The 15,178-nt window shown below is 36.8% G+C and overlaps 1 protein-coding gene across 4 annotated transcripts in view; it reads right to left on the minus strand.

Annotated features, from left to right (window-relative positions):
• Positions 1 to 15,178, minus strand: part of LOC135099898 (dynein axonemal heavy chain 3-like) — a 430,253-nt gene that overhangs the window by 29,304 nt on the left and 385,771 nt on the right. For all 4 annotated transcript variants that reach the window (XM_064002569.1, XM_064002565.1, XM_064002567.1 and 1 more), the window contains 4 exons: positions 10,975 to 11,038; positions 7,238 to 7,448; positions 6,889 to 7,148; positions 3,076 to 3,242 (listed from right to left, as the gene is read on the minus strand). In XM_064002569.1, the coding sequence (XP_063858639.1) occupies positions 3,076 to 3,242; positions 6,889 to 7,148; positions 7,238 to 7,448; positions 10,975 to 11,038 (702 nt within the window). The remainder of the gene's footprint in view (positions 1 to 3,075; positions 3,243 to 6,888; positions 7,149 to 7,237; positions 7,449 to 10,974; positions 11,039 to 15,178) is intronic.

The following is a 15,178-nucleotide window of genomic DNA, read 5'->3' on the forward strand; positions in this document are numbered from 1 at the left end:
TTGTTAATTGCTTATGAGCATCTATCAAGACTGGTACTGAGTTATCCCTGCTCATACAAGCCTGCTTGAATTTATATAGTTATGGATGGGTTTTATTGCTTTATTGTCTTAGTATAACCTTACCAACAAAAAAACAAACACAAGATGCTGAAGCAAGGTAGCCTAGTCTTACCAGAAAAGGAGGCACTGCTCAAGGATCAAACCAAGGACCCTGTGCTTGCTGGGTGACTATGTTATCTGTTACACCATTGTACTTTCTGGTGACAAATCACACATTTCTCTTTAAAGACTACCTTGCATGAATTAATTGGGGGATTGGTCATCCTGCAGATCTTACTCTCTGCACCGTGTTGAACTAGGGAGTCTCACAAGAAAAGAAGGCACTGCCCAGATATCAAACCCAGGAGCTTCTGCTTGCTATCTACTACACCATGGTACCCTCTGGTGAACTCACACACAAGATATTCTAGATAATTGCTCTGAAGGAGGTAGAACACAAATCCAAGAAAATAATTGAGTTGGTGTGTGAGTTGTCACTAGAGGGTACCATGGTGTAGTGGGTAGCACAGCATAAGGTAGTGAATACAATTCCTAGGTGGTGCCTACTTTTCTGGTGAAACTTCCTAGCTCTAAGAGTTGTTAACAAAGTCAACAATGTGACACTGATATTTGTGTCATCAGAAGGAAAGTAGTTATTTCTCATCTGTTCTCAAAGCCACCTTGCCAAACATTTCATGAGTTCACATGGGACATGATCCATAGAACTCTTTTTATCTTGTTCATAGCCTCACAAAAGGCTTCTGGGGATGATTGGAGCTTTAACTAAGCACACATGACAAACTGCTAATTTCCTTCCACATTCACTAGGCCACTCTTTTTGTTGACCACTGTTCAGTCACCAATACAGAACATTGCAACAGTGTCTGGTGAGTTTTGTTCAGTATTCTACATTATGACATCTGGTGAGTTTTGTTCAGTATTCTACATTATGACATTCTTTTAATCATGACATTTCTTATTAATTGAGACTATTGCTAAGAATACCATTATATTTAATCTTCATTTGATTCATAAAACATAAATTGATCACATGTGCATGTCAATATCATTTTAGTTGATTTGGTACTTATGAGCAAGGCTCCTCAACTACTCATCAGCATCTATGTTTTGAAATTTAAAAACAGTTTCATATATTCTAATCTTTTATCTTCATCTCTAGACTTTTAAAAATTTCTGTGGTAATTCATGCCTAGCTAACAACCCCTCTTAATATGCATGTCTGTCTTCCTGTACTTTAAACAGGTTGTCTATTAATTTTGACATGGTTGGATATTGCATACCAAGTTCATATTTTGATCAATGATGGGCTGCCTCCACATTATTGTTTGGCTTCCCCATTTAATGTTTTCTGATGAAGGTTCCAAATCTCAGGGAGAAACAAAAGATTACATCTTCCATTTCCTTGTTCTGACAACCAACATGCAGGGTGCAACACAAGTTTCTGTAGATATTGCTAGAGGTGAAAGTACAGGTTATTCTAAGTTGAAAGTGTTCTATGCACATATACAGTTAGAGGCTTTGCTTAGCCATGGTATGAAATTCAAGTGTGGGCAGACAACAGATACAATGGCTGGGATGGGCAGGTATCCATGGCAGAATGTATTGATGTGGATGTCTGTTGGTGAAATTGTGCATAATTCAGATGTGATTTCTACAGGTGTGGGAGTTTTTATAATATCCCATAATGAGTGAGTATTAATGGACAGGTGATTTGCTGATAAACATTACACAAGGATAATATGGTTGTAATTAATGACAAATAAAATAATAAGCTACATGGCACCATGACTGCCTGGGGAAAAACTGGGGAGGAGTGAGGTTAGGAACATATCAGGAGATTGCCAGTCAGTCACACTCAGTTTATTGCTAAGATAGTGACAGTGAATATGTTTAGATTGTATTACAGTAGTTTTAGAGAAAACCACTGCCAACAATGATACACACTTACAATAATGTGGAGTAGATGACATGGTGTTTTTTCTAGCACAGTTACCCACCCATCCTGTCTGTTGTGAATGTGTTGCCTGCCCACATCTGAATTTTGTACCATGGCTAAACAAAGCCTCAAAATGCACAGGTTCATAGAACATTTTGTTATTAGAATAACCTGTGCTTTTACCTCCAGCAATGCTCTGTATGTATCTCCAAACCAGTTGAATAAATCAAAAAGTTCTTGTGGTAGTTCAGATGCTAGAACATCCAAATATTCATTGATCTTGTTCAGAGGTAGAAAGGCAAGTGCAATAATCATTTTAGTTTTCAATGCAAAATTTTTCTTTTGTTACTACTTCCTCAGCCGTATGGATAAAACGCTGGTATTTAGTTAAAACATACATAAAAAATGGCAAAGAAATGAAACACTTGTGGCACTGCAATGTTAGTAAACTTCTCTAAGACTAAACAGCAACAGAGACACAGTCTGTTGGCAAGAACAGTAGTGCTATATGTAGATTAAGAAAAGAAGATACATAAGAGTAATTGAGTAGCTGAGTGATTCTGGTAATAATGAGTAGTTTAAAAGGAAAAATCTTTATGCCAGAACATTTGTCGTCAAATGGGCTGTCACCAAAATGAATCTAGCTTTGTATTCTTTCATGCAGTAACCTCAATTTACCTAGCAATGCAAAGGTAAGGGATGCAAGCCAATGAGTAGTGACACTGTCCTTCTATCAGAAATTGAAGACTAGAAATTTTACCCTATTGTGTGATATGTTGTATCTGTAAAAGTGTGTGCTTCCTCCAAGAAACTAGAAATGACCTATGCCATATTCTGGATGATATAAAAAAATGCAAATGAAAAAAAAAAAAAAAATGTACAGGTAATTTCTGAAGTAAAAACAACCTGCTTCATGTTACTGTCACTTGAAAAGGCAATCATACTAATCTACATTAATCTTTTTTTTTTCTTTTCATAGTAATTCATCTTTTTTTTCTTTTCATAGTAATGAGTACATGTAAACTATTCCATAAATACATTATCTGTAAAAAAAAAAAAAAAAAAACTTGAAACTGTACTTGTCATTTTCCATTATTTCTGGATTGTAGAAGTTTTTGAGAAGGCACAGAAGAAGCCTGTGATCCTTGGAGTCTGTAACACGGCCACCATAGATGCATTCTCCTGTTAAGTAGGTTAGAGCTTCCAGGGGAACCTCTTGCACCTTTTGGCATCCCTCTAAAAGCATCTGTTGACATATTCAAAAGGAAATTAGTATTAAAACCCTTAGTGATTGAGGAACAGATGGTTTCACATTTTTTTCTTTCTTTTTATGTAGGAGGGACATAGCCCCCCCAAAAAAAAGCCCACTGAGATGTCAGTCTCTGAACAAGGTCTGAAGTGGTAGTCAAAAATTGAAGGATAAGTGTCTTGAAACCTCTTTGAAGGAATTCAAGTCATAGGGAGGTGGAAATACAGAAGCAGGCAGGGAGTTCCAGAGTTTACCAGAGAAAGGGATGAATGATTGAGAATACTGGTTAACTCTCGCATTAGAGAGGTAGACAGAATAGGGGTGAGAGAAATAAGAAAGCCTTATGCAATGAGGCCACGGGAGGAGGGGAGGCATGCAGTTAGTAAGATCAGAAGAGTAGTTGGCATGAAAATAGCAGTAGAAGATAGCTAGAGATGCAACACTGTGGCGATGAGAAAGTGGCTGAAGATACTCAGTTAGAGAAGAGGAGTTGATGAGACAAAAAGGTTTTGATTCCACCCTGTCTAAAAGAGTCGTATGAGTGGACCCCCAGACATGTGAAGTATACTCCATACATGGACGGATAAGGCCCTTGTAGAGTTAGCAGCTGAGAAAAATTGGTGATGTCTCAGAATGCCTAACTTCATAGAAGCTGTTTTAGCTAGAGATGAGATGTGAAGTTTCCAGTTTAGATTATGAGAAAAGGACAGACCAAGGATGTTCAGTGTAGAAGAGGGGGACAGTTGAGTGTCACTGAAGAAGTTGAGTTGAAAGATGGAGGAATTGAATTTTTTGAGGCATTGAAAAATACCAAGTTTTCTCTGCCCCAATCTGAAATTTGAGAGATCAGAAGTCAGGCATTCTGTGGCTTCCCTGCATGAAATGTTTACTTCCTGAAAAGCTGGACGTCTATGAAAAGATGTGGAAAAGTGCAGGGTGGTATCATCTGCATAGGAGTGGATAGAACAAGGAGTTTGGTTTAGAAGATCATTGATGAATAACAGGAAGAGAGTGGGTGACAGAACAGAACCCTGAGGAACACCACTGTTAATAGATTTAGAAGAACAATGACTGTCTACCACAGCAGCAATAGAAGTCAGAAAGGAAACTTGAGATGAAGTTACAGAGGGAAGGATAGAAGCCATGGGAGGATGGTTTAGAAATCAAAGCTTTGTGCCAGACTCTATCAAAAGTGTCTGATATGTCTAAGGCAACAGCAAAAGTTTCACCAAAATCTCTAAAAGAGATGACCAAGTCTCAGTAAGGAAGCCAGGAGATTACCAGTAGAGCGGCGTTGACGGAACCCATACTGGTGATCAGATAGAAGGTTGTGAAGTGATAGATGTTTAAGAATCCTTTTGTTGAGGATAGATTAAAAGAAAAACTTTAGACAGGCAGGAAATTAAAGCAACAGGACAGTAATTTGAGGGATTAAAACGGTCACTCTTTTTAGAAACAGGCTGAATGTAGGCAAACTTCCAGCAAGAAGGAAAGGTAGATGTTGATAGACAGAGTTGAAAGAGTTTGACTAGAAAAGTGCAAGCACGGAGGCACAGTTTCGGCTAACAATAGGAGGGACCCCATCAGGTCCATAACCCTTCCAAGGATTTAGGCCAGCGAGGGCATGGAAGACATCATTGTGAATAATTTTAATAGGTAGCACGAAGTAATCAGAGGGTGGAGGAGAGGGAGGAACAAGCCCTGAATCGTCCAAGGTAGAGTTTTTAGCACAGGTTTGAGTGAAGAGTTCAGCTTTTAGAGATAGATGTGATAGCAGGGGTGCCATCTGGTTGAAATAAAGGAAGGAAGGAGGAAGCAAAGTTACTGGAGGTATTTTTGGCTAGATGCCAGAAGGCACAAGGGGAGTTAGATCATGAAAGATTTTGACACTTTCTATTAATGAATGAGTTTTTGGCTAGTTGGAAAACAGACCTGGCATGACTCTGGACAGAAATATAAGTGCATGAGATTCTGGTGATGGAAGGCTCAAGTACCTTTAGTGGGCCACCACTCTATCATGTAGTGCACAAGAACAGGCTGTGTTAAACCAAAGTTTGGAAGGTTTAGGTTGATAAAAAGAGTGAGGAATGTGTGCCTCCATGCCAGACACTATCACCTCTATTATGCATTTGGCACAGAGAGATGGGTCTCTGACACAGAAGCAGTAGTCATTCCAAGGATAATCAGCAAAATACCTCCTCAGGTCTCCCCAACTAGCAGAGACAAAATGCCAGGGGATCCAGAGGGTTTAGAGCAATAGGACATGATACAGAAATGAACTTAAGGACTGCAAAACTGAGTAGGATAATGTACATGCATGTTGTACATACACCACAGTATCTGGAATCTTCTCTCTTGTTTACCATTTCACTTTTAATTTTTACTTTAAATTACTGCACAAGTGTTCATTTTAAAATCTTTGATTAAGATACTTAACATTACTGTGAGACTGAGGTGAGCAGCAGCACAGGAGTGTGTGTGTGTGTGTGTGTGTGTGTGTATTTACCTGGTTATGATTTATGGGAGGGGAGTAATCTCATAGTATCCCGTCTCTATATCTATCCAGTTTGGTCTTAAAAGCATGGACAGTTACGGCATTGACAACGTCTTCACTGATTTCATTCCATCTGTTCACACTTCTGTGAGGAAAACTATACTTTTTTATGTCTCTTTTATAGTTAACTTTCTTCAACTTCTTACTGTGTCCCCATGTACTCTGTGTCTAAAGTTATAAAACATTCTTTGTCCACATTTTCCATACCATTTATCATTCTATAGATGTTTATTAAATCCCCCTCTCTCTCTCCTATTTTCAAGGGTAGGAATTTCCAACATTCTTAATCTCTCTTTGTAGGTCAACTTACTCAACTCCAGAACCATCTTAGTGACTGCTCTTTGTACTCTTTCTAATTTTATAATATTCCTCTTTATATGAGGAGGCCACACCACTGCTGCATATTCCAATCTTGGTCTTATCAACAACCTTTTTTTTATCATTCCTTCATCTAAATATGAGAGTGCCATTCTTATTCTTTTTAACAAATTCATTGTCTCTCCGGTAATTTTATCAATGTGTCTGTCTGGAGTCAAATTTTCAGTAACTGTTACTCTCAAATCCACTTCCTCTTTTGATTTCTGTAACTTCACACCATTCATCTCGTAATGATACTGTATTTTTTTCTTACTCTTACCAGATTCCATTACTTTACATTTACTTAAACTGAATTCCATTTGCCAAGATTTACTCCATCTATTTATCTTATCTGAATCATCTTGCAGTACCATACAGTCACTTACATCTTCTACCCTCCTCATCAGTGTGTGTGTGTGTGTGTGTGTATGGATGTGACTAGGCACATGTTTTACTGCACCATGCCATGCTGCATCAAATTTACACACTTTACACAATTTTATACTGCCTCCTGTATGAATAACGACAGAATCAAAAGAGGCTGTAAGTATGAGTGGTCATACACTGTATAGCCCTTAAGTCAATGAATAGGTGTATTTCAAATAACTGTCTCTCACTCAACAAATAACTTCATGAATCTCCCTCCATTTCAAATTCTTGTAGTCACATCATGTACACCAACTACACTGTCAATTATATTTTTGTGACTTAAGATAAAAGTAAGTAATTCACCTGAAGTTGCTTGACACTGATTCTCATGTCAGACTCATTAAATTCATACTGGACATTCCATCCAAGCGGTCCAAAATTACAGCGCTCCTGGATTAAGGCATGGAAGAAGCAAAGGCCATATAGAAGTCGCTGGAAAGGCTGTGGATCTTGGCCAGGGAATGGAGTGGCAATAAACTCAGGATCACTGATGGGATCTGTATGATATGACTTGAGAAGGTTTGCTTTCAGTCCCCTAGGTGGTTCATTGGTCATTTTGATACCTAGGTTAAAGAAGAAAATTATCCATTACAATCATATTAGTCATCACTGGGCACAAAAATTATACACATTTTTCCAAAAGATTGCTCACCATCCTGAAGGAGAGAGACTGGGAATTCCTTGCATGGGTAACTTGTGAGCCACAGCCGGAAACTCGGATGAATGCTTTCAGATTGAAGCACTTGGTCACACACTACCTCAAGTTGTGCCAACCAGCCCTCCTCTGCTAGATGACAATTCTGTAGCACTACCCATAACCCTGCTTCTGCTCCCTGTGACACAAGGCTCTCTGCTGCTTTACCCTGGTTATACATGTAAGGATCACATTACAATGGGAATATACGTATATTTATATCTATCTATTAATAAACACTATATACAGGGTGTCCCATGAGGAAATGTCACATACAGAAATGAAGGACCAAGTAATTCTAAGTCAGAAATATTCTATGATCAAATGCTTTTATGCCCTAATTTAAAAATTACATGACATTTAACCCTAAAACTAATGTGGTTGCTCTCTTTTTCCCATGATGCTGTGAACCCTTATGAAGTCATGGATTTTTGCAATAAATATTTTGAATTTTTTGTGGTGTATTTCCTTTGAAATGTGTTCTAGTGATCACTGTGATCATTAGTGATCGGTTTCTCCTTTCAACATGTATGAGAGTCTGAGAGACAATGACAAGGCCCTACACAAATTTTTTTGTGATATGTGAGATATCTGGCAGCCCTTACAACTTCTAAGGTAGAAAGTCTACATTCTACATAATAGAAAACTTAGTGGTGGAAGAGAAAATGGAAGTTCTAAAGGCAAACTACAGAGTACAAAAATGGAAACATTACCTAACTGCATATAAATGTGTGATGAATAAGTATTCTATTTTCCTGTCCCCTATTTTCATTCTTCCATTCATTCCCTTTGCAGTTTTACTCCCGCCATCTCCTTGGTCCCTGTATTCCCCTTCCCCAGTCACATCTTCACATCACTACACACACATATATATGACGGAAGGAACTGATAGGTACATTAACCTATTCACACATGATGCTAAATTACAGAAAGAAATAAAGTTCCAAAGACTAAATATCTACAAAATGACTAGAGTAAAATTTATGAATGTATGTGTCTTCTTTAAGCAAGGAACATACGTCTATTATCAGGTAAAGAATTTAGGATTGAAACTTTTCACTTTTTGTTAACATTTGGATCAGGAAAAAAATTCAAAATTTTTTTATTGTAAAGTTTCCCTCTCAACTACAGAATTTTAAATCATGAAATGTATAAGTAAAATATGTATGTAGAAAGTTTACAGCCATGAAAACTTTTTACTTCCTAAATTTTGTTTAAATGTGAAATATGGTCACATATTATCATCTTCACACCACTTCTATGAACATAAAACATACGCACAATGTATCTACTTTAAGCAAGGAATGTACATCTGTTATTAGGTAAAAACCTTGGAAATTATTATTTTTTAAGGTTTGGAGCCAGAAAAAAAATTAAAATACTGTAATTAAAAAACTGATCTCAAAACAATAGAATTTTCAATCTTGAAATGTAGAAAAATATATGTCTAAAATCAAGTTTATATCAATCATTAAAGTGTTTTTTTTCTTTTATTTTGTGAACTTTCTTTAAATGTGGAAAATAGTTAAAATTAAATGTTAGTTTCTCCACATCACTCCCATGCACACAAAACTTACATACATTATGTCTCCTCTAAGCAAGGAACATACCTCTATTATCAAGTGAAAATTTTAAGATTAAATATTTGTTAACTTTTTGTTAAGATCAGGACCTGGAAAATAATTTTAAAATTTTCTGAGATAAAAAAAATTTCCCTTTCAACTACAGAATTTTGAACCATGAAATGTAGAAGTAAATTATGTATATAGAAGTTTACATCAATCATGCAAATGGTGTTTTTCTTTTCTAAACTTTGTTTAGAAGTGAAATATTTCTAAATGTAAATATTATTATAGAAGTGAAACATTCTTAAATTTAAATATTATTATAGAAGTGAAACATTCTTAAATTTAAATATTATTATCTTCACATCAGTCCTATGAACATGAAACATATGCACAATGTGTCTCCTTGAAGCAAGAACCAGCATCAATACTTCTATTATCAGGAAAAAATTCTGAGATTGAAATTTTTTTAACTTTTTGTTACAGGCTAAACATATGGTGGGGGGGAAGGAACTGGTTGAAAAATTTCCCTCCAAACTACAGAATTTTGAGTCATGAAAAGCAAAAGTAACATATGTATATAGAAAATTCATATCAATGCAAAAAGAGTCTTTTATTTTTTACACATGTTTACCCCACCTTATTCTATGTAGAAGCATACAAGTGTATAAGTATATAGTTATTTGTTAAGTGTAGTCACAAATTTAGAATTATCATATACATATACTCCCATCAACCTGTAAAAAAATCCATGTATTTTAAATCCAAGGCTATAATAAAGGGTCTAAGTGTTTGATTCCAAGTCTTATTCTGATGCAGGGGATTCAGTTTGCTTGTAAGTCTTACTCTAACGTAGGGATTTTAACATTAGTGTCAGGGGAATGACTGCACAGCTGCCACCAAAGACAGTGATGCTAGTTCAGTGAGAAATGCAAGTAGTAGCTGTCCTAGCTGCCACTGTCGCTGCCTCATACAGTGGTTTGAGTTGAATAAGGCAGCTACGACTGTCTCCACCATACAGTGATGTGAGTTTAGTGAAAAGAGTTATCTGCAGCTGCCATGTGAGTTTAATTAGGAGAAGGAATAGCTATAGCGGCAGCTGCCATACATAGTAATGTAAGTTTAGTGGGAAGGACTGGCTGCAGCCACTGCTACCATGTAGAGTGATGTGAGTTTAGTGAGGAGAAGGGCAGGTTGCAACTGCTGCTTCCACTGCCACCATACACAGTGATGTGAGCTTAGTAAGAAAGGCTAGTTGCAGCTGCAGCTGCTGCTGCTATACATAGTGATATCAACAGTGAGTGTTCATTAGCTGTGTGTGTAAACAATGGCCCACCATGTTTTTTTAATGTTTACTGTACTGTATCATTTTTTTTTTCATTATTTTTTTTATGTTTTATGAACTCCTATGTATTTAGTACCTTCAGTTTTATATATATATATATATATATATATATATATATATATATATATATATATATATATATATATATATATATATATATATATATATATTTGGGAAGTAGGCCATTCAAAATGCAAGTTTTATTGAAGTCAACAGCAGTAACAGTGTTGTTGAGCTTGTATGAAATTCTTTCAATATTTCTGACAAGCTGGCATTGGTCGTCATTGAGCAGTGCGAGAAGAATTCCAAACTCCATTTTGATCCCATCAAAATGGAGTTTGGAATTCTCCTCACACTGCTCAATGATGATCAATGCCAGCTCATCAGAAATTTTGAAAGGACTTCATACGAGCTCAACAACACTGTTACCTCTGTTGACTTCGACAAAACTTGGATTTTGAATGGCCTGCTTCCCATATATATATATATATATATATATATATATATATATATATATATATATATATATATATATATATATATATATATATATATATAGAGGACCATTTGTAAAAGTGTATCAAATTAAATGGAGAATATGTTGAAAAATAATTAATCTAATTTGGTAAATCAAAATATAAAGATTTATAAGAACTTTTTGACTTGCCCTCATATTTTCATTTGTGTCTAAAACACAATGATGAACAGCATTGTGAAAACTTTTCTCAAAACTTAGCAAACTTGAAATTCACAAACAGTAAAAAACAAACACACAGTATACATACCTGGCCCTGACCTAGTGAGATGACTTGTATATTTGCCTCATCCATTTCCCTCTCTTGAGCAAATCTGACAACACAAGTGCATTAAATCAATAATGGGGCAAAAGCAGAAATTTCTAAAATACATACTTAAATAAATATACTAAGGCTGTTTCCCTCAAAAGGGGGGATAGCCAAGCCAAGGCACACATTTCTCACATTCACACTGCTCTCTTAGCCCCTTGGCCTCCGATGGAGAAGAGAAAATACTCCTGTTTTCACTTTACAGCAGTGGTTCCCAAACTTTTTTAAACTCATTACCCAATTTAATATGCCACATTAGAGACATTACCTCTTTCATAAAATGTAATAGAGGGTAAATACTAACTATACTGCACCCTTCCAGGAGCTTTAGAAAAATTCATAAACATAAATATTTCACATTTTCTCTCATTTTAAGACATAATTTTATAATATATAAATAAAAAGCATTAGGTCTCTATTTTAAACATAAATCATTGCTATTCAGTCCTAAATAAATGTTATATATGTGCTGAATGTATAATGAAACAAAATGTCACATCTCAAACCTGTAAGATGTGAGTTGCATCTGAGTACAAAATACTAATATAATACAAAAATTTGTAATACTTTAATCCCAATTTAAATTAATTTTTTACAAGACAATTTCCTTTCTAAAACACCTTTTCCTATAGCACATTCTTATGTATATACAATGGCAATGTCATGTACAAGTTACATAACACACTATTTCCTTCCTAAAACATCTTTTCCTTCTGTGCACTCATATATAATGATAGTATCATGTACACGTTACAAAATACGCAATGTTTTCTGAATATCCAGAATTTTTTTTTTCTGTCATCCCTCCATTATCCCACCAAAATTTTTTATATTACCCCCATGTGGTAATTCATCCCGAGTCTAGGAACCACGGCCTTACAAGGGTCAGCTGCACAGCTTGGGCAGTTTGGTCTAAAACAAGGTTCTTTCATAACAAGTACTCTCCCTTACCACACCAGACAGTCCAATACCTGTGTGAGACCATTGATGTATGATGCCTCCCTTGGAGGTTGCAGGCCTGTCATTTCTCATGCATCCACAACTGTTCTCCATTCACTACTGTCATGCACAATCATTCTACTATGCTTCAATGTCAGTCCTCTTCCCTTTAAGACTTCCTTAACACTATCTGTCCATCCCTTATGTGGCCTACCTCTCATCCTTGATCTTACTAACATTTTCACCAGTCTATCACCCTCCATTCTTTCATCATGTGCAAACCATCTCAGCACACATTGCCTTGTCCGTCCTGCCAAGTCTTGCAACATCTACTCTCCTCACTTCATCATTTCTGACAATGTCCATGTGAGTTACTTCACACATACTCCTTAGATATCCTATCTCCATTACATTCAATCTCTTCTTGTCTGCTACTCCCATACTCCGAACTCAGTACTGTCCAGTAGGCACTAGTATCCCTTCATGCAAGATTCTCTTTTCATTCATTCCAAGTGTCTTACTCTCAAACTCTTTTCATTCATTCCAAGTGTCCTACTTTCAAAGTCTTTTCAATCTCCTATCATTTTTCCTGTTTCCTTCACCCTAGCTCTAATCTCTGCCTCTACTCCTCTAGATCAATGATATTTGAAACAGCTCCTCACCTTACATTCATCCTACCAACTGTCTCCCTGGTGCATCTCATTACCTTATTCCTTCATACATTAAAATTCAGTTTCTTTCTCCTGCATACCTGTTTAAACTCTTCTATTATCTTAGTGAACTTCTCTTCTGTATCTGCAACCAACAACTGACTCATACTTCATTCTTCACCCTCTGCTGTTACCAGACTCAATCCTCTACCCAACATTCTAGAATTAACTTCCATAACCACACCATCCATATAAATGTTAAGAAGCCATGGTGGCATCTGACCCATCTCTGACATAATCCTAACTTGACTGGAAACCACTAGTGCTGTTTTCTACTATTCTCATAACCTTTCACTTATTTTAACAACATACCATCTACAGCATACAACTTAAAAACATCCCACATTCCTTCCTTATCAATTTTGTCATTTGCCTTCTCTAAATCCCTTTTGTTAAACACTTTCCACAAATATGTCTTACAGCAAACACTTTATCTATACAGCTCCTTCCTCTCCTGAAGTCTCCTTGTATATCACTTATTACCCCATCTGTACCTCCTCTGATTCTCTTTATCAGTACCTTACCATACAGTTTACCTACCAAACTCAATAGGCTGATAATTAATTGACTGCAATTAAAGCACTCATGCCTATTTTCTTTTCCTTTATACAGTGGAACTTGGCCTCAGCACAGGCAGCAAAATTGCTCCAGTATTTTTTATTTATTTTTTTTTAATGCAGTTGGGGCACTGGCCAAGGGCAATAAAAATTGTAAAAAAAAGGCACTGAGATGCTGCTTCCTGTACAGAGGCAAAAGCATTAGTCATAAATACAGGATAAGTGTCTTGAAACTTCCCTCTTGAAAGAGTTCAAGTCATAGGAAGGTGGAAATACTAATGCAGGCAGGAACTTCCAGAGTTTACCAGAGAAAAGGATGAATGATTGAGAATACTGGTTAATTCTTGCATTAGAGAGGTGGAAACGTTTGCAACTAGCAAGATCAGAAGAGCAGTTGGCATGAAAATAGCAGTAGGAGATAGCGAGAGATGTAACACTGCGGTGATGAGAAGTAGGCTTAAGACAATTAGAGGAGAGGAGTTGTTAAGACAAAAAGCTTTTGATTACACTGTCTAAAAGAACAGTATAAGCAGAACCCCCTTACACATGTGAAGCATACTCCATACATGGACAGATAAGGCCCCTGTACAGAGTTAGCAGCTGGGGGGGGTTAGAAAAACTGGCAGAGACAACTTAGAACACCTAACTTCATAGAAGCTGTTTTAGCTAGAGATGAGATGTGAAGTTTCCAGTTTAGATTATAAGTAAAGGGCAGACTGAGGATTTTCAGTGTAGAAGAAGGGGACAGTTGAGTGTCACTGATGAAGAGTGGATAGTTGTCTGGAAGGTTGCGTCAAGTTGACAGATGGAGGAATTGAGTTTTTGAGACACTGAACAATACCAAGTTTCCTATGCCCCAATCTGAAATTTTAGAGAGATCAAAAGTCAGGCATTCTGTGGCTTTCTTGTGTGAACTGTTTACTTCCTGAAGGGTTGGACCTCGACAAAAAGATGTGGAAAACTGCAAGGTGGTATTATCAGCATATGAGTGGATAGGACAAGAAGTTTGGTTTAGACCAATGATGACAGGACAGAACCGTGAGGAATACCACTGTTAATAGATTTAGGAGAAGAACAGTGACCGTCTACCACAGCAGCAATAGAATGGTCAGAAAGGAAACTTGAGATGAAGTTACAGAGACAAAGATAGGAGCTGTAGGAGGACAATTTGGAAATCAAAGCTTTGTGCCAGTCTCTATCAGAAGCTTTTGATGCGTCAACATCAGCAAAAGTTTCACCAAAATATCTAAAGTGGACCCTACACGATCAATATCATTGATACAATATAATGACTAATTTTTATTGTGCAATTATGTATCAATTTTTTTTTTATGTCTTCAATATATTGCGTCATTCTTCAATACCGCCCCTTCACTGTCAATAATATTGTACAATATGGAATATTGCGCAATAATATTGATCGTGTAGGGTCAGCTTAAAAGAGAATAACCAAGACTCAGTAAGAAAAGCCAGAAGATCACCAGTAGAGCGACCTTGACGGAATCCATACTGGTGATCAGATAGAAGGTTGTGAAGTGACATGTTTAAGAATCTTCCTGCTGAGGATAGATTAAAAACTGCACAGACAGAAAATTACAGCAATAAGATGATAGTTTGAGAAATTAGAATGGTCACCCTTTTAAGGAAAAGGCTGAATTTAGGGAAACTTCTAGCATGAAGGAAAGGTAGATGTTGACAGAGAGATGTTGGAAGAGTTTTGTGCAAGTATGGAGGCACAGTTTCAGAGAACAAAAGGATGGACCTCATCAGGTCCATAAGCCTTCTGAGGGTTAAAGCCAGCGAGGCCATGGAAAACATTACTGTGAAGGATCTTAATGGGTAGCATGAAGTAGTCAGAGGGTGGAGGAGTGGGAAACAAGCCCTAAATCATCCAGGACAGACACTTGTTTAGGTCATGCTGATACAGGTTGGTCTGGG

This window comes from Scylla paramamosain, chromosome 4, assembly GCF_035594125.1.
Source record: "Scylla paramamosain isolate STU-SP2022 chromosome 4, ASM3559412v1, whole genome shotgun sequence".
NCBI classification, from domain to species: Eukaryota; Metazoa; Arthropoda; class Malacostraca; order Decapoda; family Portunidae; genus Scylla; species Scylla paramamosain.